Raw genomic sequence first — 23,688 nt, 5'->3', positions numbered from 1 at the left:
AGAGTCCCCGCTCTCACTTGACTCCCCGTTTTCCTGTAATAATGATAATCATTAACAACGATACTTATTATCTCCATTGTGCAGGGGAGGAAACTGAAGCACAGAAAGATGTCATTTGCCACATTTTGAAGCGAGTGAGGAAGGAGTGGAGGGCCAGTCAGCCTGACTTAAAGCAGAGTGGGGCGGGGGTGGAGGCTAACCTTTAGCCTCTCTTGACTCTGTTTCCCCAAGTGAGAGCTGAGGGGAGACGCCACGGGGATCACCTCGTACTCAGCCATGTCCCACTCTTGGCATACAGCAGGCACTCAGTAAATAAGGGAAAGAGGGCTGGAGGGTGGTCCCACCTGACAACCTGCCCCACCGACCTCTACACTCAGTTTCCCCCGTGACTCAGTTTCCCCGCCGTGTCCAGGTTCAGCAACACCGGGCGGGGCTTTGAATGCAGAGACCAGTGCCATCTGTTTACCTTGCGGCTGGACGCTGGGCAGGGCCGCGGGTGGGCCGTCCCGGGAGCCGGCTGCGCCGCCGGGATAAATAGGCCCCGCGGCCTCGTGGGCAGCAGAGAGCGAGCTGCAGTCCAGCTCCCCGCCGCCGCCATGGTTCCTGCCGCCGCCTGCGTTCTCCTGCTCACCCTGGTCGCCCTCGGCGCGTCGGGTCAGGGCCAGCTACCACTAGGTAAGCCGCCCCTTCCCCCACGCGTGGCCTCGACCCCCAACCATACCGGAGGACCCGTGAGGCCCGGGGTCGCGGCTCCCAGGGGCTCGGGGACTGTTCACCGGGACGTGCAGGACGGAGGAAGCAGGCAGCAGGGCGGACGTTCAAGGAATGAGGGCGTCCCGGGTCCCTGCCGCGGCGCCGTGAGGACTGGTGGTGGGGGTCTCCAAACCCCGACGCCCCAACAGCGCCTCCTGTCGGCGCAGGTGCAGATCTGGGCCCGCAGATGCTTCGGGAACTTCAGGAGACCAACGCCGCGTTGCAGGATGTGCGGGAGCTGTTGCGGCAGCAGGTGCGGACCAGGGTGGGGAGACAGGGAGTGCGGAGGAGGGGAGAGAGGCGTGGAAGAGGAGGGGAGGGGAGGGAGGATGGGAGAAGGAGGTCCCGGTGGAGAGGGAGAGGGTTCTGGGTACCAAGATCCGGGGAGGAAGTTGTAGAAAAGAGGGAAAGGGGAGTTCCAGGGGTAGAAGGTTCCGCGGGAGAAGACAGGGGTCCGTGAGGGGATTAAAGTCCCAGGGAAGGAGGGGAGGGGCGGGGAGGATAGGGAGTACGGGGTGGCGGGGGGGGATCCGAGGGGAGTGAGTGGGCCTGTGCGAAGGGAGTCTGGGGGAGGGGGAGGGGAGACCCAAGGGAGGAAGAGAGGGATGGGGCCCCGCTGACTACACCCCATCCCCCCTGCACCGCAGGTCAAGGAGATCACGTTTCTGAAAAACACAGTGATGGAGTGTGATGCGTGCGGTGAGCGCCGCTCGGGCGGCAGAGAGGCGGCAGGCGGGAGCTGGAGAAGAGATGGGGAGACAAAGAGACAGCGACGATAAGACCGGGAGGAAAAGAGACAGGAAGAGACGGAGGCTGACCGAGATGGAGAGATTGGATGAGGGATGGAGAGAGACGAACAAGGAGGGGAGACAGAGACTATGGGAAGGGAGATGGTGGACACACGAAAAGAAGCAGAGGCCGTGCGAGAGATGCAGGGACGCTGAGGCAGAAGCAGAAAACGGACGGGCGCGGAGATACAGTGACTGAGAAAACCTGGCGGGCAGGGAGCGTGGTCCGGGGCGGGGTCCCAGAAAGCCCGGGACCTCGCCACGCCCCCAGGGGTGGCCCCCAGGACGGGGCGTGGTTCCGATAGACTCTGCCCACGCCCCACCCCCCGGCGTGGCCCTGACCAGCCCCACTTCACTCCCCGCAGGGATGCAGCCGGCGCGCACCCCGGGCCTGAGCGTGCGGCCCCTATCCCAGTGCGCGCCCGGCTTCTGCTACCCGGGCGTGCTCTGCACTCAGACGGCAAGCGGCGCGCGCTGTGGACCTTGCCCCGCGGGCTTCACTGGCAATGGCTCGCACTGCGTCGACGTCAACGAGGTGCGCTCGCCCCCCACCGCCCCGACGATCTCCCTAACGCCTGCCCCCACAACTACCGACCTCCCCAACAATCTCCTCCCCCGCTGAGGGTCCTCACCCGGAGGACCCCTTCACCTCTGGGGGCGCACGTCCGGACGACCTTGCCGGCGGGGGGCCCTCACCCCGACCACTTCCCTCACCATCAGTGACTCCGGTCCCGCCAACCCCCTCCGTAGCCAGTGACGCCCGCCCCGACCACTCTCCTACGGCAGAGAGCCCTCCGCCCCGACGACCCCCCTCACCTCCGGGGCTCACAAGCCCCAGCGGCGCTTCCACCACCGCGAGGCCCCCGCCCGGACGACGCTTCCCCCGCAGGGCACGCACGCCCCGACGACCACTACCCCCCTCTGCTGGGGACGCCCGCCCTCGCAATTCCTTCCTCCACCCTTGAACACCCAGCTCTTCGGCTCCCGGGAACAGCCCCCTCCAGACACTCCCCTCTCTCCGCCAGGTCGCTCCCCTAGCCCCATCAAGGCAAAGTCGCGCCTGACCCCTGGGACGATGGCCTCTGCCCCACAGGGCACCCCCCTCCCCAAATGCTGGCTGATGGCCCCTGAATTTTCTAAGTTCAAGCCCAAAAAATCCTGAGGCGCCACTCTCGAGGGGGCCCACCTCCTGCATCCTCTGACCCTCCGTGGCCCTTCCTCCCCCAGTGCAACGCCCATCCCTGCTTTCCGCGCGTCCGCTGCATCAACACCAGCCCCGGCTTCCGCTGCGAGGCTTGCCCGCCCGGGTACAGCGGCCCCGCTCACGAGGGCGTGGGGCTGGCCTTCGCCAAGGCCAACAAGCAGGTGAGGGCCATGGAGGGGTGGGCTCCAGGAGGGAATGGGGGGGGGCGCCTCATTTTGTTCAATAAACTGGTCCTCCAGCCTTGCGGCCATTTTCCTGCCTCGCTTCAGCGGGAAGGGGTGGAGGACCGGGGCCTGGGGGATGGATAGGGGAAGGGTCCTCATCAGGATGGTTGAGGTTGGGGGAGGAATGGAGAGGAGAGGTAGGATGCAGAGGAGACGTGAACCGGGTGGGAGGCCTGAGGGTTTGTGCGTGTGGGCGGTGACCTCTGCGCTCCCTGCCTTCCAGGTTTGCACGGACATTAACGAGTGTGAGACCGGGCAGCATAACTGTGTCCCCAACTCCGTGTGCGTCAATACCCGGGTAAGGCCCGGGAGGAGTGGGGAAGGATCGAGACACTGGGGGTGGGTGCAAAGTGGCAGGCAGCCCAAGCTCACTGCCCGCGGCCCGGGCCCAGGGCTCCTTCCAGTGCGGCCCTTGCCAGCCCGGCTTCGTGGGCGACCAGACATCGGGCTGCAAGCGGCGCTCCCAGCGCTTCTGCCCGGACGGCACGCCCAGCCCGTGCCATGAGAAGGCCGACTGCATCCTGGAACGCGATGGCTCGCGATCGTGCGTGGTGAGTGCGGGCGAGCAGGGAGGGGCGTGGCATGGGGATGAAGGAGTGAGGTGGGGTGGGATGGGTGGCGATCACGCCGGGGCACCTACTCACTACCCCACCCGCAGTGCGCCGTTGGCTGGGCAGGCAACGGGCTCCTCTGCGGCCGAGACACGGATTTAGACGGCTTCCCTGACGAGAAGCTTCGCTGCTCAGAACGCCAGTGCCGTAAGGTCGGCGGGGTCTCAAGGGCGTGAACTGGACGGCGATGGGCGGGGCTTCCCCGACCACGCCCCTCATGCCCGCTGTGCCCGCCCCTAGGACAACTGTGTGACGGTGCCCAACTCAGGGCAAGAGGACGTGGATCGGGACGGCATCGGAGACGCCTGCGATCCGGATGCCGATGGGGACGGGGTCCTCAACGAGCAGGTGGGGCCAACGTCGAGTCCTAGGCAAGGCTGGGTGGGGGTGTGGCTTGGGTGAGGGAAGTGACCTCAGAGGATGTGGACTCGGGGGTCCAGGAGGGATGAGGGTGTCTCTGCGGAGGGGGCGGGGCCTCGGAGATGGGCTGGTCTGGGGAGTGACGTTTGCCCCTCGAGGCCTACCCCCCCCTCCACCCGGTCCTGTCACCCAGGACAACTGTAAGCTGGTGCGGAACCCGGACCAGCGCAATGCGGACGGTGACAAGTGGGGTGACGCTTGCGACAACTGCCGGTCCCAGAAGAACGACGACCAAAAGGACACAGATCAGGACGGCAAAGGCGACGCCTGCGACGACGACATCGACGGCGACCGTGAGCGCAGCAGCAGAGGGGAGGGAAGAGGGCAGGGCCGGCAGCGAGGGGCGGGGCTTGCCTGGGGGCGGAGCTCGGCTAGTTTTGGAAGCCGCCGCGGTGAGCACCCCCGGGCTCCAGGCACCACGATTGCGCTCTGGTGGGCGGAAAGATGCAAGCCGGGACACGACGCAGAGGGTAAAAGGCAGGAACATTTGGAGGAGGGGAAGGTGGACCCTGTGTCAGATGCTGCAGGGATTAAGTAGGAGCACAGAGACGTGAGCTTGGGGTTTAGTGCCAGGGAGGTGCCAATTTTACATTCACAGTGCCATTGGAAGGTCCCCCTGAGCTTCCCCTGTGAGAGCCAGTCCCCTCACCCGCCGGCCATCATTAAGTCTCTGAGGCTTGGGCCCGTGCAGAAGCACTTGATTTAACTTCGTATCTACGGGAGAGGCGTGGTTTGCATCTGCCTTGCTGGTCAGCCTGGCCCCGCCCCCATCTTGGGATCCTGTGCTGTCCCCCTGCTTCTCGCAGGGATCCGAAATACGGTGGACAACTGCCCAAGGGTGCCCAACTCAGACCAGAAGGACAGTGATGGTGATGGTGTAGGGGATGCCTGCGACAACTGTCCCCAGAAAAGCAACCCAGACCAGGTGAGCGCGGGCCACACCCCAGATGGGTCAGATCCCTGAGATGAGCTCTAGACTAGTTAAGGAGACTGAAACCTACTCTAAGCGCGGTGGGGGGTGTTCCGTGGGGTCAGGATGACCTTGGCTCTGGAACGGGGGTGGGGGTGGGTGGGAGGCTTCTGAATTTCCCTGCCCTGATTTCGGACTCCTGCATCCTTCCTCCCCAGAGGGATGTAGACCACGACTTTGTGGGAGACGCTTGCGACAGCGACCAAGACCAGTAAGGATGCCATCTGGGGTGCGAGTGGGGACCGAGGGTGGGCGGCCCCGACCCAGCACTCTGGGAAATCTCACTGTCTCTGTGTCCCACCCACCAATTCTAGGGATGGGGATGGACACCAGGACTCACGGGACAACTGCCCCACAGTACCAAACAGTGCCCAGCAGGACTCAGACCACGATGGCCAGGGTGACGCCTGCGACGAGGATGACGACAACGACGGGGTCCCCGACAGTCGGGACAACTGTCGCCTGGTGCCCAACCCAAACCAGGAAGACGTAGACCGTAAGGCAGGGGGCGGGGCCTGTGGTGGGATTGGGGCTGGTGTGGAGACCTGGGCAGGTGTGGGCGGGGCTGGGACCTGGTGTGGGCGGGACCGATAGCAGATGTGGGCGGGACCAGGTCTTGGGCGGGGCTGGCGCTGACCCCACCGCTCGGGTCTCTCAGGGGACGGAGTGGGCGACGCGTGCCAGGGCGACTTCGACGCGGACAAGGTGGTGGACAAGATCGATGTGTGCCCGGAGAACGCCGAGGTCACCCTCACTGACTTCCGGGCCTTCCAGACTGTCGTACTGGACCCCGAGGGCGACGCGCAAATAGATCCCAATTGGGTGGTGCTCAACCAGGTTGGGACCGGGCCCTGGCGGGAGGTGGTGGGAGCGGGTCCTAAGCTGGGGGCGGGGGAACCGAGGGCGCACGCGGCCGGCCTGAGGCCCTTCTTCCTTTGACCCCTTCAGGGTATGGAGATCGTGCAGACGATGAACAGCGACCCTGGCCTGGCTGTGGGTGAGACGAGGAGAGGGGCAAGGCGGTGCAGCGAGCTGAAAAGGGGGCGGGGTCAGAGGAGGGCTGGGGCGGGGCGGGGCCAGGGGCGGGTCCGAACGCAGGAAAGGCAGAGCCAGGTTGGGACTGGGCTCCGGGGCCGGACAGTTCTGGACTCTGAAGGAGCGTGGCCCTAGGCGGTTGGCAGGCTCAGGGGAGTGGTCATGGCTGGCCTCGGGGGGGTGGGGATGGGGAGGGCCTGTGGGTGGGGATCTGGGCCTAGGAGGCAATTTGGACTCCAGAGGGGCGGGTGGGGAGGGGGGCCAGGGCTCCGGTGGGGGTAAAGTTAGCGTCCCTTCCCCCAGGTTACACGGCCTTCAATGGCGTGGACTTCGAAGGCACGTTCCACGTGAACACGGTCACGGATGACGACTACGCAGGCTTCATCTTTGGCTACCAGGACAGCTCCAGCTTTTATGTGGTTATGTGGAAGCAGATGGAGCAGACATACTGGCAGGCGAATCCCTTCCGCGCGGTAGCTGAACCCGGCATTCAGCTCAAGGTGTCTGTGGCCCTACCTGCCCTCTAGGTCCCTGTGCCCTTTAGGAGGCCCCAAATCCTTCTGCGGACTCCCAAAGCCTTTACAGCCCCCCAGCATCATTCTATGGATCTCAGAGTCCTCCCAGCCCTCCCCTGGGTCCCACAGGCCCTCACACACTCCCTCGGGGCCCCCCAATCTTCCTTTAGGCCCCAAAACCTTCTCATGGAGCCCTAAACTTTTCCTCAGATTCCAGATCTTCCTGCAGAACCTCTAGACCCCAGTATGTCACTGAAACCCTGTAGTAAATTCCCCAAATCTTCTAGCCCCCCGTTTATCCCATGGACACCCAAGACTTTCTATAGGTCACTAAAGTCCTCTTGCAGACCCTTCCAAATCCTCTCAGAACCCAAACCTGTCCATGGACTCCCAAATCCTCTCATGAGATCCCGGACCATCCCTGCCCCCCATATCCCACCTACAAATCTCCATGTGATCCTCAGAAAAGCTTCCTTGCAGGTCTCCCATCCAGGCACCCTAAGGCCTCCCACCACTGCCAAGACCTGCAGCTCCCCACCTGTCCCAGCAGGCAGGGTTCTGGGGGGCTCCAGTAGCCTGCGCGGTCTCTGACTCTGTTCCCCCGTCCCTGGGCTTGGCAGGCCGTGAAGTCCTCCACAGGCCCTGGGGAGCAGCTGCGGAACGCACTCTGGCACACAGGGGACACAGCATCACAGGTGCGACTGCTATGGAAGGACCCCCGCAACGTGGGTTGGAAGGACAAGACATCCTACCGCTGGTTCCTGCAGCACCGGCCCCAAGTGGGCTACATCAGGTGGGGACCCCACCCCTTGCCGATGGACCAGGAGTCCCTTGCTCTGTCCTGGCTCCTGGCAGTTCAGGGGGCCTCAGTCCCCTTATCTGTAAAATGGGAATGATACGGGCAATTAGATTAACTGTCTGGCTCTGGAACATGACCCTCCTCCTAAGACTCAGGACACAGCAGGTCCTCAGATAGAAGGTGGGGTCCTACTCACTCCCTGTTTCTCAGTCCCCACTCTGCACTGCCAGCAAGTCCAGGCACTCTGCTTAGCACTTTTTTTTTTTTTTTTTTAAAGATTTTATTTATTTATTTGAGACAGAGAGAATGAGAGAGACAGAGAGCACATGACAGGGGGCAGGGTCAGAGGGAGAAGCAGGCTCCCTGCCAAGCAGGGAGCCCGATGCGGGACTCGATCCCGGGACTCCAGGATCATGACCTGAGCCGAAGGCAGTCGCTTAACCAACTGAGCCACCCAGGCGCCCTGCTTAGCACCTTTTGTGTCCATCCTCTCATGCAGGGAAACTGAGGCTCAGCTCAGAAGCCCCACCTGCCCTAAGTGTGGCCCAGGCAGGGGGGAACACATGGCCCCCACTCCCAGACAGGAGGGGACCCATCTTCCAAGTCAGACGCCAAGGTCTCAGAAGGGAGGGCCTAGCCCAGGGCCCTGCCTCACCGTCCCATCCTCCTCACAGAGTGCGGTTCTACGAGGGCCCTGAGCTGGTGGCCGACAGCAACGTGGTCCTGGACACAACCATGCGGGGTGGCCGCCTGGGCGTCTTCTGCTTCTCCCAAGAGAACATCATCTGGGCCAATCTACGCTACCGATGCAATGGTGAGGGGAGCGTCCCGCCAGGGAGGGTGGGGAGTTCATCCTGCCCCAGCTCACCCCTTCTCCCTTGCTTGCCCTTTCTCCGCAGACACCATCCCAGAGGACTACGAGACTCAGAGGCTGCTGCAGGCCTAGGGATGGGGGTGGGGATCCATTGCTGGAAGTTGGCGACCATCGTGGCCGCCCTTACTGCGACAAGCAGGGAACTCAACACCCGGCTCCAGGGGGTGGCTGCCCTAGAGGGGCTCAGAGAGGACAGAATAAAGTGTGTGTGCTGGAGTGGCTGGCTGCGAGCTCTGCTGCAGGTGGGGTGGGGCCTCTGAGGGAGCACTGGGAAAGGACCCCAAACCCAGGCCTGCCGCTGACTCCCTTCCTGACTGGCTAGGGCCCAACAACCTGACTAGGAGTGTCCAACCCCAATGTGGGAGGCCCCAGGCCTGCTGCTGCATCCTACCCACTTGAGGTCATGGGCCTGGATCCCACCGAGTGCCTGCTCCAGAATCCTGGAGTGGGGGTGGGGGTGGGGTCCTTCCCCTTCCAGACATTAGGCCCAACTAGCTGGCTAGGGCTGGGGATGAGGGGCTCACGCCTGTGTGTCCATATTCATGTGTGTGTGTGGGGGGGTGCCTGTGTGTGGCTCCCACCTGGCATATCCCACTAGGCCCATGTTCCATCCCCGTTGTGGGGGGAAAAAAGGGGAGGAGGCAGAGACGAAAACATTGGATTTTTATTATGTTTCATTACAAAGGATGCAAAGGTACAAAGACAAAAGCGTCCACGCCAGAGAGGATGGGCAGGGGCCGGCCGAGTGCGCCCTGAGCCGCCCGCCCCCACCCGCCATGGGCACCCAACCCACGGCCCACGGGACATCCACAGCAGAGTGTACATGCTGGGGGGAGGAGGGGGGCAGAGCCAGCCTGGGGACAGAAGAACACAGGCGGAGCAGGGCTCGGACCAGTGGTTTGCATATATCAGTGGGCCTGCCCGGCCCCCTGGGGGGCAGTTTCCTATGGTGGGGCACAGAGGGGCTGGTGGACCTTGGCTGCCAAAGCCCTCCTCTCGGGGCCTAGTGGCAAAGGCCACAGCTGTGTCCACCTGTCCCGAGTGGGCAAGAGGTCAGAAGTGATGGGCTAGGATGGATTGGGCATTGATTGCCAAGCTCCAGAACCCTCCCCTGGCAACACCCCTCCCCCGCAGGTACCATGTGTCCCTGGCATCCTGGGACAGGGTGTGGAGGGCTGGCCAAGAGGGCAGAAGACAGGGGGAAACTGTCTGAAGCCAGCATCACTCTCATGTCCAGCCCCTACCCCTGACCCTGCCAGGGAGGAGCCTGAGGCCCCAAGACCCATGGGGTCTGAGCCAATGACGGAGGGAAACTGAGGCCTGGGTCACAAGGGCCTTTTTCCCATTACCCTCCCCTCCCCCATACCTCTCAGAGTACTCCAGCGCCCAGGCCTGAAGGTACAGGTCACCCCACCTCCCTCCTGGGGAGTGGCCACTTCAGAGAGAATGTGGCACACGAAGGGTGATGAGAGGTGCCTGAGCCCCACCCAACCAGGACCCCTGGAGGCCAAAGGCCAAGAGAAACCAAGAACAGAGAGTCAGCTCTGGCTGGGCAGGGCCTGATGGGGGAATGTCCCAGGAACCCCCAGGAGGTGGGGCAGCAACAGACCCAGCTGCCCACTCACCCCAGGCAGTCCTCCAGCAGTGGGCAAAGAACACAGAACCCCCCCCACCCCCCCACCCCACAGCTCTGCAAGCCAAGTGGGAAGGGCTCAGGTGGCCAAAGCTCCCTTACCTGGAGCGCCACCTGCAGGAGTGATGGGCCAAGACGAGGGGCACGGGGTACCCTTGACCTTGCAGCCCCCACACCCTCTGTGGCCTCTTAACTACAGCTCCATCAGAACCCAGGGAGGGTGATGGGTGCTGCTGCTGCTTTGTCAGGAGCAGGGTTGGGGGGGGAGGGCCCCCCAATACCACCAGGCCTTACCACACCCAGCCTGTACCCAGGAGTGGGGATGCCTTCTTTGGAAATGCAGAAAACCCAGAATCCATTTGGGGGGTGGGAGTCTGGAAGGATGTTTGGTTATGAACCAGCTGGGGGTTGGCTGAGATGTGGAGGCCTGGGGAGGGGGGCACATTCCCGTGTGTCCTCAGCTCCCCTGAGGGCCCAAGGACGGTCCCTCACGGGGGCTCATCAGGCCCAGGATGCTGGGTGGGGGAGAAGGCAGCCCAGCTCCCCACAGTCCTGGCACCGGCTCCCGTCCTGCCTGACCGGGCCACAGCCAGCACCTGGCACGCAGCCCTGCACATCTGGATGGACGTGGAGCCTTCTCACCCTCCACGTGGGGGTCTCCTGGAGTTGGACGCCCGTCCTTGCCTGCCCCACTATGATGCATGGGCCTCACAACAGGGTCCACCCGGCTAGGCATCCTCTGGGGATCTCAGCCACCCAAAGAAATCAGGCCAAACACACAGACAGAACCCTTCTTCCCAGCCCCCTCAAACCCACAAATAGACGAGACCAGAAAGGTGCTGCAAAGGCAGGACCCCTGCCCTCAAGGCACACCCCCGGGGCAGGCAGGTGGCTCAGAAGCCAGCAGGGAGGTCTGCGTGGAGGTGTGGCTGGGGAAAGGGCCACAGGGGCAGGGGGGGCTGGACTCACCCCAATTAGGGCCCCTTCTGCTCTGGCTTGTCCCCCACAGGGGAGCATAGACAGTTTTTGGATGCTGTCAGCTGTGGGCCCCTAAATTTTGCTGAAGGGTCAACCTGCCTCCTGAGCTTTCCACTGAGGGTCTCAGCGTCCCTTGCCCCAAGAGGTTGGCACCCCCCCAACCCTTCCTGCCCAGAAGAGTGTCGGGAGGAAGCAGGGTGTGTGGGGAGAACAGGGAGGGGGCTGCAGGATGTCCCGAAGAACGCTGCCTATCTTCCCCCTGGTAAGGACTCAGTGGGGATGGAGGTTGGCATGGGTACCTGTGACAGGGAATACGATCCTGACAAGACCCCTTCTCCTCCCCGACGTCAGCCCTGGACACTGGGGGGGGGGGGTGACTCTGATGGGTGGGTGTTGAGGGGGCAGGGACACAAGCCCTCTTCTCTGGAGGACACAGAGAGGGGCTGATCCCGGGCTCTACTTTGGCCCACAAACCTCCCTGGGGGTAAACAACTCACTGTCCTGGGGGCTTGGGGGACAGAGGGTAAACTGAGGCAGGTGGGAACACACTATTTGGCTTGTTCCCGGGGCAGAAGTTCCCATAGCTGAGGGGACTGAAATCGGGAGAACTCAGGGCCAGCGGCAGGGGGACAGACTGGCTTGGCCTCTGACTTCACGTGGGCTGAGCATCCAGGCCTGTCCCGAGCGAGCGAGCGAGCGAGGACACAGGCGGCGGGTCTATGTACAATATTCCGGGGCCCCGGCCCACCCCTCACGGCGCGGCTCGTCTGAAATCACAGTATTTTCACATCACAAGTCAAAGGGCTGGTTCCCTTAGGCTGTCCTGTTTTGGGAAATCTTGGCAATTCAAGAATACTTAGTAGAGAAGCAGTATTTAAGAAATAAGCAAAATCCCCTGTTGCAGACCTCAGGAGGCCTGCCCAGGCCCAGGCAGGGGTGTGAACCTTTTTGAGGACACAGGGACGCCTGGCCACTGGCTCCTGGCTGGGACCCCCTCCCTGGGAAAACTGCACCTATGCCCCTCCTGGGCCAAAGTGGCCACATAAATACAATGTCACCTGTGCCCCCTAGCCAAGGGGATGCTGGACACAGGCTGCAGGGGTGGACACCCTCCCTCTCCTGCCCATCTGCACTGAGAACCGGGCGCCGAGCAGACGGGAAGTAGGGGCTGACGAGGCTCCCTCACGGGGGTCCCCAATGCCTCGTTTGAAAATTGCATCCAGGAAGGTTGCTTGTAATTTTATTAAGGCCATTTTTTAAAAAGTTCTACACACAAGTCTAATGGTAATCAAACTCTTCTATGTACATGTAGTTTTTTCTTTAAAAAAAAAAAAAAAAAGTCTCACTCTTTGCTCCCAGCCCCTGCCTCAGTAAGAGGCTGGGCCCTCGACCTGGACGGACTGACCCCGTGTCCCCCAGCCCAGACGCAGGCAGCAGGGGCCACCTGACGGAGGAGGGGGCCTTCTCACACCTGTGGCCGCCCAGTCGCTTGGCCAGGTGCTACGAGCCTGGCCCAGGGGACGAGAGGGAGGGATGTCGCTAGGATGAAATCTGGCTCCCGCACGGACAGAGCCGAGGGCTCGTGACACCTAGAGGCAGTGGCCGCGACACCACACGGAGAGATGCGCACCGCGCAGAAGGTGCCGGCCCGGCCTGCAGGCCGAGCGCTCAAGATGATGCGGCTTCGGAGGGACCGAAACTAAGTTCCCATCTCCGAGCAGCTGACCGAAAACAAAGACACCCCTGTCACCCCCTCCCAGGGCCTGGAGGGCACAGGGACAGCGCCCAGCACGGTCCGAGCCCTGATGGTCACCTCAGCCTCCCGGAACGCCGCTGCTACAACGCACACTGCTCTTTCCTCCGGAGCCAGCCCTGCCCAGAGGGGCCGTTGAAGGGGCGGCTGGCGGGGACGACTGTCAGCTGGGTCTCGCGGCGAGGGGGCACCTCATCGCTGGGGTGCATCAGGGCAGAGGGGCTGCTGCCGCCGCCAGCCTCGGGGTCTGGGACTAGCCCTCCCTGAGGACTGGCAGGCACCTTGAGGATGACCAGGCAGAGCTGGGTCTTCGAGGGACCCTTAATAAAAGCCGTGGCTCCTTCCTGGGAGTCTGACACGTGGCTGGAGGGTACGGCACCCCCGGCCACCTCGAGCTTCTGCCAGAGACCCTACCAGGCCCAACCCGCCCTCACTCAGCCCTTCCATTTCGAGATAGCGCGGGCCTGAGCGAAAGCGGCCGGAGACTCAGCTCAGACCCTGCAGGCAGGAGCCTGCTTCCAGTTAGCTTAAAAAATATATAACATGGGATATCTGGAATAAAAACATGCTCTCAGGCAAGTGTTGGATTGAAGGAGTCAGCTACTCGTCTACAACCAAAGTGTAAATACAAACCAAAAGAAACAAACAAAAACACAACAAAAAATGCCCTGGCCACCCCCTCCCCAGCCCGTTCTTTAAATAACAGTAACAGTGACCACGGTACAGAGAAGAAAAGATGAAAACAAGTTGAGAGACGAAAACAACCCCCAGAAATAACCCCCGTCTCCACATGCATCCCCTGGCAGGCCCCTTCATCCTGGCCAGGGGCTTCACTTTCAGGGCAAAGGTGGCCACAGAGGGACCTGGCTGGGGGAGGGCAAAGCAGGTGTGTGGGTCCCAGGAAGATTTAGCTGCTTTGCATGCTCTGTTCACACCTTTTATAGTCTACCTCCATGGGACGGACTCTAGCATTCTCTGAATGTGCTCAGAAATATAAAAGACAGCAGTCAAAATAGTGTTTATTTCACTTTGTGTCTGCCCCTCTCTCTGGCACCTTCTCCCTTTGGCGGGGCGGGGAGTGGGGGAGGCTGGCTTGCTACCTAACCTCAGGCTGGGGGGTGGCCGGGCGGGTAGGGGGAGGACCAGGAACGAAGGAAGGCAGTGAGAGCTGGACAACAGTCGGAAAATGCACCTCAGCCCACTGCCGCCGTGGACCACAGCGCCCCCTCCAGGCCGGCGGCCCTGCCCAACACACTTTCCGCATCTTACAGGGGGGACGGCTCATGGCCCAGGGTGGGGGGCGAGAGAGCACGCGCAGGGAGGGTCCGCGGGGGTGACACGCGGCCTCCCGAGGGAGGTGGACAGCTGGGGGGGCGGGCGGGTGGGCAGGGGGCGCTTGGCGGCATTGCAAGCTCAGAATCACAAGCTCGGCCGTTTGCGAAGGACGGAGCGCGGCCGTCCCTGGGCTCAGGGAGACGCCGTCGGGACCACTGACCGGCGGGGTGATGGAGCCGGGGGCTGGGCGGCGATGTGCCGGGTGTGCAGCTCACAGACGGTCCATCCGGAAGGTGTCCTCGGTGGCCGGGTCGGCCAGGACCATGTCGGGGTCGTTGAGCATGTGCAGTCCGTCCAGGGTCAGGGGGTCAATCTTGAGTTCGTCCAGGGGGAACTGGTTGTCGGAGTCGAAGCTGACGTCACCGACCCCGGCCAGTGTGCTGGTCAGTTCTTTAGACAGGCTGGGAGGGGACTCTCCCGTCACTGGGCGGGGAAGGTGGGGGGGAATAGGACAGAAGTCTCATCATGGCCCTGGCTCTCTGTTCCCATGCCCTGTGCCCCCATGGACCCTGTCAATGCTCAGGGAAGAGGGCCTTGGGCCACCCCAGGAGTACTTACCTGGGGGTTCACCCTCTGGGGGTTATATACTGGCGATGTCTAGGGGCATTTTTAGTTGTCATGACTGGAGAAGAGGAAATGCTACTGGCATCAGGTGGGTGGGGAGCAGGGATGCTGCTCAGCACCTCGGAATGCACAAGATAGCCCCCACCACCCCCCAGAGAAAGATCCAGCCCCACGTGTTAGCAGTGCCAAGGCTGGGAAGCCCTGGGCTGAGACCTAGGTCACAAACATTCAGCGTGAGCTGGCAGGGGCAGGGGCCTTTCCTGCTCTGCCAGGACATCTCCTCTGTGTGCATCCTGAGAAGCAGACTGAGGTGTGTGTGAATTCCCCCCTACCCCCCCACCAAAGACCCGGGTTCAAACCTGAGCTCTCTCCTCTACTTGTAGTGACACCTTAGGCCTTAGTTTCCCAATCTGAGACATGGGTATGAAAATCCTGGTCTTTCTGGGCTACTGGGGCAATCACAGGGACCTAAGCCTTCTCATGCGTCTGAAGCTACGGCCCCCAGAGCATCTACTGCAGACCACTGCTCACCCCTGAGGTAGGGAGGAAGCACTACGCCTTGGGGTGGGGGGGGTTAAGGGTGGCTCTGGGCATGGACTCCTCCATCCTGGAGATGTCAGTGGGACCACCAGAGAGTGTCACTCTCAATCCTCAGATAGTCCTGGCTTATAAGGAAATTGCTTCTTTCAATAAAACCCAGAACCTACCGGGTGGGGCGGAGGCAGCAAAGGGTCTGGGTTCTATGCCACATGGAGCAGGGACTGACTCACACGTGCTGTGCTCAGGCTGTTCGGGGATGCTCACTGCAGTGTGTGCGAGCTGTTCCATGCCCGTTGACTGTGACAAGCCCTGCCAGGCAGGGCCCACCCCCCCAGTCACCTGTGATTCCAGTATACTCAGCTAATGGGGTTGAGGGACCTGGGTAGCAGACGCAGGGCTGGGTGAGTGACCCGCTCCGCCTGCTCTTGCTCTGAGAACGGGATACGGGAAGCCTGGTCCAGGGTCCAGTGTGTCCCCGGGGGCCTGTTCCACACAGCCCAGCAATGAGTCAAGGTTGGTGGGGTTCTGGTCTCCTCATCCTGCAGGGCGGGGGTGCCATCTCTTCTGGGGATGAGGCCCCTTGCAGCTGCCAGGCCCCCTGGAGGCACTCTGCCCAAGACCCCCACCTAGGACGCCACGGCCAGGTGGCCTCACCTGTGAGGATGATGTTGGGGATGCTGCTGTGGCTGGGGTAGCCAAGCTGCTGGGTGTCCGGCAGGCTCCCGTGGCTGCCCGTGAGGCCCATCATGGCCGCCTGCGAGTAGTTGAGCGTCGAGCCCGGGCTGTACAGGCTGCTGGAGCTGATGGCATTCTCCATCATGTTGAACTGCTCCAGCTGGGGGAGGAAGCACACAGGCATGAGGCCGGCCCTGCAGAGCCCCTGGCTATTGCTGGCTGGCTTGTCCTGCAGCAGCCGGGACCAGCTCCTCTGCAAGATGCCCGGCGCCTGTGCTCAGACACTGAGGGCTTGTTGAATAGGAGACTCTATGCCCTAAGGTCTCCCCCTCCTTCCTCTCTGAACCTGCCCGGGCCTGTCCACATACGGCCCCGTCAGGGCTTGCTGGATGGATGGATTGATGGAAGGATGGACGGGTGAGTGACCTGCTCCAGGAAGCGGCCAGCCCTTCTCATGCCCACATGCCCTTGACCCTGACCTCCACGCCAAGCCAGTTCCGCCTCCCAGCAAACCCACATGCACGGCCCAGGCTGAGGCGCCAATGCCACAGGCGCCAACCTGTCCCTGCCGGTGTTCGCTGCCCACCCTTCCTCCCCCTCTGCCGCTGGCCTCGTTCTGTGGGCCCGGTGCAGGGGCCTGGGGAGGCCAAGCCGAGCCACGCCCTCCAAGGCCTAGAGACAGGAGGGAGCCCTAGGAGCGAAGCTCAGGCCCGAGGGGCGGGCGGGGTCCGGGTGAGCGTCTGCTGTGGGCGCTGTGACCCGGGCACCCGCTCACCTGGTGGGACAGAGCATTGGCCTGCCTGGCCGCCATCTGCTGCTCATAGTACGAGTCCCCAAACACGCTGCCCAAGGTGGAGGAGTGCTGCAGACAGAAGAGAGGCCTGCTGTCATCACTGTCCCCAAGACCAGGTCAGGGTCTGCCGGGGCGGAGGACCTCCCACAGGCTGCTTGTGCCCATAGGGAGGCCCCTGGAACCTCCAATAGGATGCTCAGAATAAAGGAGGCTGAGCACCTATTACAGGCCTCCTGGGAGAGCCCACACCTTCCAGGATGGAGGGGTGTCCCCCAATCTCAGGATGTTTCCACCACCTGCTCCGGGGGGGGCCTCTGTACCCCAATATCCCCCAAAGCACCATCCCCCCATCTTCTCTACTTGAGCCCAGGTATGGGTGACCCTGTTTCTATCAGATAGAAGATGGGGGGGCACAGGGATCAGGAAACCCCCGACAGGGTCCAGAGGAAAACACGTGACCGGGGCCAGGGTGGGTGGTGTTCTGAATTTCAGGAAGGGCAGTGCACTTGGTGACCCTTGTCAAGCCCCCAGGGAGACATGGGACATGGTGGCAGGCCATATACACGTGGACAGGACGGGTGCACGGAGCCGGATACCAGCCGAGTGAGCACAGGACAGGCACACGGAAAGCCCCCCTGCCTGGCTATCTGCCCTGGCTGCCAGCCTGGGGGATCTCAAGGCCCATGGGTGGGCAGGAAGCCCATCTCCTGCTCTTCCAAGGCCAGCTGGGGGCCAGGTCTGCTCCTGGGAGAAGAGCAACAGACTGGGGACCCTCACAGGCAGTAGAGATGCCAGGAACAGGAGCTTGGAGCCCCTGCCTGCTCCCATGATTCCAGAGAGAGACGGCAGGATGGAGCCTGGTGGGATGGGCAAGGGAGAAGGGACAGCCAATGTGTGGCCAGACCTCACATGGGGCACCGGGCCTCAGGAAACATATCCGCAGCCCAGACCTGAGTCTGTTTCCTCCTTGGTGAGTGAGCTGAGAGCAGAAAGAAAAAATGCCACCTTTGCCCTAACTATAGCCAGCTTCAGGTTTGGAAAAGGGGGCTGCAAGGTTGTGGCTAGGGTTCCCCATTAAGGAGGAAGCAGGTCTGTTCTGGGGTATCTGTATCTATCCCCACGGCCTTGGCCTCAAAGGGGCCCATCACAAGCAGAGGACCCAGGCTAAGGTTTCTTTTGTGAGGCTGCCATGAGTTTGCCAGAAAGGTCCACTCAGAATGGAAGGGAGGAACACAGTACCGAAGGCCAGCTGCCTAAGGCCCAGGGTACGGTCAGACAGATACAATGTGCACTCGAGGCTGGCGAGGCTGGGGAGGAAAGGGGAGGAGGCCCTGGCCCACAGGGCCACTGAATGCAACCTAGGGACCCAGCTGCAGTACGAAGCCAGGCCTGGCCTCCACCCAGCACGGTCTGCCCCCAAGTGAGCCTCTTGGCCATCTTAAACCCAGGTCTGGTTGAGTCCAGACAACCTGACAGCCCTGTCCTCACAGCCACTCGAGCTGCCTGCCTCCCTTGCCAGCACCCCAGTGAATGGATGGATAGACCAACACACAGACTTGGGCTTGACGAGACGGCAACACACTTTCTGCCTAGGATGGATGAGCCCACTTTGGTATAGGCAAATCTCTCCTGAGAAATCTGCTCCACCCTTGAATTCCTGTCCTGCTTCCTGTGTAAAAAGAGACATTACTCAAGGACCAGCCCCAGGAACAGGCCCCACCTGCCACTTCCCCTGCCTGACCTGCTTCTCCCATTCCTCAGCATTCCATGACACCACACGACACGACTAGACGCTTTTCGGGAGCCACAAGAGCTGGGAGCCGGTGTGGATGTACCTAGAGCTTGCAGACACCAGGCTGACCTCTGGCCTGCCCTGAGCTCACGGATGCCCTCCCCACCTGCCTCTGGAGCAGGAAGCTGCACACGGATGGTCCCAGCAGGACCCCAGGCCACTGTGGGGTGGTGGAGGAAGCGTCCTAGAAGAGCTCCTCCTATAGCAGATGGAACCATGAGAGCAGCCTTCCTCAACAGGACACCCACCATCTCAATACAGCGCCCAACTTGGGTGCACTTCTGAGAACTGGGGAAGTGGGGACAGCAGGGCATGTCCCCCTGGGACAAGGGAGCCCGACATTGTTCTTGCATGGTCCTGCCTGGTGGGACAGGTCCTCTCCCTTCCTTAGCAGGGAAGGAAAATCCTGTCGCCCCCCTGGGCCAAGAATGAGGCTTCAGGGCCTCGGGCACTGCCCTGTGGCAGCAGCTCCTGGGAGTCTCTCAGCTTGGTGACGTTTTGGGGATGGGGTGGTGGGGTCCTGAGGAGGCTCTGCAGCATCGAAATTCTGAGCCCAGATGTCAGCTTTGTAGGCACCTCTTCTCCTCTGGTGGAATGTTCCAGATAGAATTCAGCCATGGGCTGAGAGCGGTGCTAAGGAGAATTCTGAGGAACCTGGAGGGGGGTATGTGTGCATGTACATGTGTCAGAGGCTGGGGTCCAATGGTGTTGGGGGAAAACCCAAGTCTGATGGATGTGGTCAAGCCCTTCTGTTGCCTGGGGCAAGCCTCAGTCTCCTCCTCTGCTGAGACGGGGACAGAGGCCCCTGAGAGGCTGCAGTGCCACTCAGAAAAGCTCCCTGTGAGGACCTGCCTTCCAGCGAGGCAGAGGGGAGAACGATCTGAGGACTCAGGGCCCCAACCACAGGCCAGCTGTCACCTCAGCTGCGCCCCACGGCGGGAGGAGAACCCCTCCACTTCTGGGAGCCCCGATGCTGTCGGACACGTGCTCTGAGCCGCAGGCTGAGGGGGCCCTGACTGCCGGGCAAGAGGCCAGGGTGTGGCCGACACGAAGGTCCCTAGTGTGAGTGAGGAGCCCACCACCCCCAGACGGGCCCGCGGGCACGTGGCCGCGCCTCGTGCTCCCTGCCCGCCGGGGCGGACGAGATGGCGTGGAATGAGGCGTGAGGCACAGACGGCGGGCGGGTCGCTACGGGGGGGGGCGCGAAGCAGGGCCAGAGTGCCGGGCGCTGGGCGAGGGGCGGCGGCGTCCCTTACTTGTGGGGAGCTCCCGGGGGAGAAGCCTTGATTGGAGACAGGTGAGGTGGGAGACTGGTTGGCCGGGGAGCCGGCGCTAGCGCGGTACTGCTGCAGAGCCGGCGCCTGCGACGACAGACAGGTCAGGACGCGCGAGGGGCCCCAGGCCTGGCGTCCTGGGGCTGGCCATTCCCCACTGGGCACCACCCCCAAAGACGCCCCCCTCCCCCGCACCTATCGGGTGAGCAGAGTATCGGGAGCACCTGCAACAGGTGTGGGTCCCTGAGCCCTGTCTGAGCCTGGGGCCTTTTGGGGCTCCCGGCGGGGGGTGGCATTGGTCAGAGAACCCAGCTTCATGGATCATACTGGAGGGCTGTGGGAGGGGCACGGCGGGCTCCAGAGCACCCGCACGCACGCACGCCCACACCCATACAGGTGTGCACACAGCCACACGTGTGTACAAACACACCCACACCCAGGTGTGCACAGGAGGCCCAGGGCGGGGCAGGGACGTGCCGCCTTCTGCTGCCTACTCCGGGCAACGCCCTCAGTTCTCTGAGCTCCAGCTCTGCGTGCTGGCACATCCTGCCCACCTCCAGCAGAGGCGGGACGACAGCAAAGGCCACCCGGGGCACGCTGCAGGACACCCACTACTGGGCAGTCACTATCAGCAGCATCACTTGGGACAAACCTGATGGGTATGCTGTCCAGAGACCTCCAAGGGACAGCAACCTCCTCACCCGAAGGAGAGAGGGCCTTAGCTTCTCACCAGGGGCAGGATGGGCTGGGTCAGGAACCTGGATTTAGACCCTGCTCTGTTCCCAGTCCAGCCAGGACCCACTGTGTGCCTCTGCACAGGCTGCCTGATCTCTCCGGGCCTGTTGTTCACCAAGGCCCGGACGACCAGCCCAGGGCCCCATAAACGCTCGGTCTCCCCCATTTCCTCAGTGGCCCGTTCTAAGTAGTCTGGGGTAGGGACTGAGCCCGGGTGGGGCATGGGGGCTCAATTAACAAGGTATCAGTGTTGGAGGTGCCAGCACGGTCACTTGGCAGTGACTGGCTTGGACCTTCTCAGAGTTGAAAAGAAGAAAATGTCCAGAGGGACATTCTCCTTGCTTGGCTGAGTCAGCACAGACCAAGGAAGAGGCCACCAGAGCCCCTGCCCCAAGGCAGCCAGAAGTCCCTGGTAGGGGCGCCTGGCAGCAGACGCGCCTGCCTGCAAGCCTGGGGGTAATGCCTGTGCCCCGGACACCCCTGCCTCCCTTGTCTGCCCGGCTCAAAAGTGAGGTACCGCTGGTGGAGGGCGTCAGGGAATGAGGTACTCCAGGCAGGCTCCACCATCAGAGCTTGCGTGCGTTCCTATCTGGGGGACCTCTGGGGTCTGCCCTATGAGGGGTCAGAGCAGCTTGGAAACAGGTCTCTATTCACCCACCCTGCCCAGCTCAGGGGGGTAGTCTTTGCAGAGCACAGGATATTCTGATGACATTTATCTTGGGGTTGGCAGCCAAGGGCTGAGTGGAGAGAGCTTGCTGTACCCCAAACGTGGTCCCAGTTCCTTGGATATGGCCAAAGGTAAGCTCTGACCGCCCCCTTGCCACCAGGACAAAAGCCCGAACAATCAAGAAGCTTTGGGAGTGCAAAGGTCGAAACCTAGCACCCATTACCCCGAGCCCAGGCCCAGGCAAGGGGTCCCGTGGTCTAAATTGCACCTCTGGGCCCAGGGCACTGTGCTGCATGAACCACAGGGGCGCTTTAGCTCTCCTCCTCCAAGTTCCCCTCTGTGCTTCTGGCTCCCAGGATCTGTTCCGCAAGCCCTGAGAGTTCTGAGCCCTCCCTGCCCCCAAGGAAGCCATTTCAGGCGGGAAGGGTTGAAGTACTAGGCATCAAGGGCCATGGGAGAGCCTTGGCAGTCAGACACAGGGTGGCCCATCTTGGGTGAAGTTGGGGCAAATGATTCCTGCTCGAGTCTCAGCCTCCCCATCTATACATGGGATGAGACCTCAGCCCAGCAGTTTGCTTCAGCTCTGACCCCTGGCCAAGTTAGCCTTGAAGTGGAACGTCGAGAAGGCTTAGGCCAGACGCCTGAGTGTTTCTGGGCCTTGGGAGCCCAATGGGGGCCTCCCACAGCCCCTGGGTTCCTCCTGCATGAGCCCCCCAGCCAGGCCCCACAAAACCCCACCCTGGGCTTACCGAGGTAATGTCGATCCCCATTGGCGGCTGGCCCGGGTTCTCTGAGGGGGACTGGGGGAGAGAGGACGGTACCGTGACCGCGAGCGGGGGCAGCTGGGGCCCCCGCGTCAAGCTGGCACTTGGCATCAGGGGGCCGCCTGGGGGGAGGCCGACGGGCACCTGCGGGGGTGGCGGGGGCGGCTGCTGCTGGGACGCGGGCGGCGGCGGAGGAGGGGGCTGGGGCTGCGGCGGCGGAGGCTGCTGGGAGCCCGCCTGGGTGAAGAAGGCGTAGGGCAGCTGCTGCTCCAGAGACAGGGCATCCATGGCCACAGCCTGGGGGAAGAGGAGGGCGTCAGGTGGGAGGCCACTAGGCAGCGGGGGCCAGGCTGGGAGTACCTGGGCCCTGGGGACACCCCATGACCTGACATGCTCAGCAAAGATGTCATGGATAAACAAAGGGACATCCAGACCCTGGACCGGAGAAGCACAGGCCTAGAGAGGGCAGGCCTCGCCCAGGGCCACAGAGGGTTAGGCTGCAGCTGGACAGGGCCGGGACTTTTCATCCAGCTGGAAGTGCCCTGCCCCCAGTGAGCCTTTCCTTTGTCTCTGCCACACACGGAGAGGTGGGCACCACCTTCCGTACCCACTCAGGCCCAGGAGGTCCCTGGCCTCTCTGAGCTAGAGTTTGCCCACTGCAGGCAGGCACAGGGCACCACAGTCCGGCAACCCAGCAGGCAGCCTGCACCTAGCCCAACTCTGCGGGGGTTGGAGACGGTGCGGGTGATGGACGCGCTGGTGTGGCCACTCGGTCATGACCAGCTCAGGTCTTCTTGGAGTTGGAAAGAGGAAAAGTTTTCCCTGGTTAGAGGGAAGTTTTCAACATTTGTGAATCTACAGACAGCTCCCGGGGCAGGCCAGGGCTCCTGCCCTCCGAGGGAGGCAGCGTGCGACCAGGCGCTACAGGATATAATACTTCGCAGAATGCCCGGCCTCTAATAAGCGGTGGTTACTTCATGAACAAAAAAGGAGTCTCTAGAAAAGGAAGGCAGGTTTAAGGGAGAGGGGAGAAGGAGCAGGGGTCACAGATGGAGAGCTACCTGTGCCTCTGTTTGGATCCCGGTCTGAACAAGTAGACAGAGACATAGAGGAGAACCGGGCCTAGGCCAGGCGTTGGAGGGTATGGAGGAATGCCTGTCAGTTTTGTTGGAGGTGGACAATGCCACTGAGGTTATGTTAAAAAACAAACAACAAAAATATTATCTATTAGGGATTTTAAAAAAATAGACAAAATGGAAAAATTCCTAGAAACACACAACCTACCAAACTGATCCAAGAAAAAATGGAAAATCTGAATAGACCTATATCAAGAAAGGAGATTTAATCAGTAATCAAAAACCTCCGAAGGGAAAATATTTGCAAATGGCATTTCTGAAAAAGGTAGTATCCAAACATATAAAGGTAGTATCCAAAACGTATAAACGTATAAAGAACTTACAAAACTCAAAACCCAAGAAATGAATAGTCTAATTAAAAAATGAGCCGAAGACATGAATAGATATTTTTCCAAAGAAGACATACACATGGACAACAGACACGTTAAGAGATGCTCAACATCATCACTCATCATCAGGGAAAGGCAAATCAAAACTACAAAGAGGTATCACCTCACACTAGTCAGAATGGCTAAAATCAACAACACAAGCAACAACAGGTGTTGACGAGGATGAGGAGAAAGGGGAACCCTCTTGCCCTGTTGGTGGGAATGCAAACCGGTATGGTTTCTCAAAAAGTTAAAAATAGAACTACCCTACAAGCCAGCAATCGCCCTATTAGGTCTTTACCCAAAGAACACAAAAATACTTACTCAAAGGGATACATGTGCCCCAATGTCTACAGCTGCATTATCTACAACAGCCAAATTATGGAAGCAGCTCAAGTGTCCACTGATTGATAAACAGGTGAAGAAGATGTGGTATATATACAATGGAGTATTATTCAGCCATTAAAAAAGGATGAAATCTTGCCATT

General features: G+C 61.4%; 2 protein-coding genes across 10 annotated transcripts in view; one reads left to right on the top strand and one right to left on the bottom strand.

Moving 5' to 3' along the window:
• The first annotated feature begins 563 nt into the window (after nucleotides 1-563).
• COMP (cartilage oligomeric matrix protein) lies at nucleotides 564-8,409 on the top strand. Its single transcript, XM_081815820.1, has 19 exons — nucleotides 564-675; nucleotides 921-1,006; nucleotides 1,401-1,452; nucleotides 1,907-2,076; nucleotides 2,769-2,906; nucleotides 3,193-3,267; nucleotides 3,362-3,520; nucleotides 3,628-3,732; nucleotides 3,821-3,928; nucleotides 4,134-4,293; nucleotides 4,807-4,925; nucleotides 5,129-5,181; nucleotides 5,285-5,466; nucleotides 5,629-5,807; nucleotides 5,919-5,967; nucleotides 6,309-6,505; nucleotides 7,141-7,313; nucleotides 7,994-8,133; nucleotides 8,219-8,409. Exons 1-19 carry the CDS (start codon nucleotides 597-599, stop codon nucleotides 8,263-8,265), a joined length of 2,271 nt encoding a protein of 756 aa, XP_081671946.1. The 5' UTR covers nucleotides 564-596; the 3' UTR covers nucleotides 8,266-8,409.
• A 430-nt stretch (nucleotides 8,410-8,839) lies between these two features.
• The window catches only part of CRTC1 (CREB regulated transcription coactivator 1), a 78,139-nt gene continuing 63,290 nt past the window's right edge, over nucleotides 8,840-23,688 (bottom strand). For 7 of the 9 annotated variants that reach the window (XM_081815800.1, XM_081815768.1, XM_081815762.1 and 4 more), the window contains 5 exons: nucleotides 21,682-21,993; nucleotides 19,513-19,617; nucleotides 16,447-16,533; nucleotides 15,651-15,831; nucleotides 8,840-14,315 (listed from right to left, as the gene is read on the bottom strand). In XM_081815800.1, coding sequence (XP_081671926.1) covers nucleotides 14,104-14,315; nucleotides 15,651-15,831; nucleotides 16,447-16,533; nucleotides 19,513-19,617; nucleotides 21,682-21,993 — 897 coding nt within the window. In that variant the 3' untranslated portion in view covers nucleotides 8,840-14,103. The remainder of the gene's footprint in view (nucleotides 14,316-15,650; nucleotides 15,832-16,446; nucleotides 16,534-19,512; nucleotides 19,618-21,681; nucleotides 21,994-23,688) is intronic. The other 2 variants (XM_081815807.1, XM_081815794.1) reach the window with 2 other exon arrangements.

Source organism: Leptonychotes weddellii, chromosome 1, assembly GCF_054177405.1.
Source record: "Leptonychotes weddellii isolate Sample4059 chromosome 1, ASM5417740v2, whole genome shotgun sequence".
Lineage (NCBI taxonomy): Eukaryota > Metazoa > Chordata > Mammalia > Carnivora > Phocidae > Leptonychotes > Leptonychotes weddellii.
Note: the sequence above shows the minus strand (reverse complement) of the source record. Positions and strands in the feature narration are given on the sequence as shown.

What these genes read in the sequence shown, in the direction of transcription:
- COMP (XM_081815820.1), top strand. Translation starts at nt 597, where the DNA reads ATGGTTCCTGCCGCCGCCTGCGTTCTCCTGCTCACCCTGGTCGCCCTC. An exon ending in CAGAACGCCAGTGCCGTAAG is followed by an intron (nt 3,733 to 3,820) that starts GTCGGCGGGGTC and finishes GCCCGCCCCTAG; the next exon opens with GACAACTGTGTGACGGTGCC. An exon ending in ACGGGGTCCTCAACGAGCAG is followed by an intron (nt 3,929 to 4,133) that starts GTGGGGCCAACG and finishes CCTGTCACCCAG; the next exon opens with GACAACTGTAAGCTGGTGCG.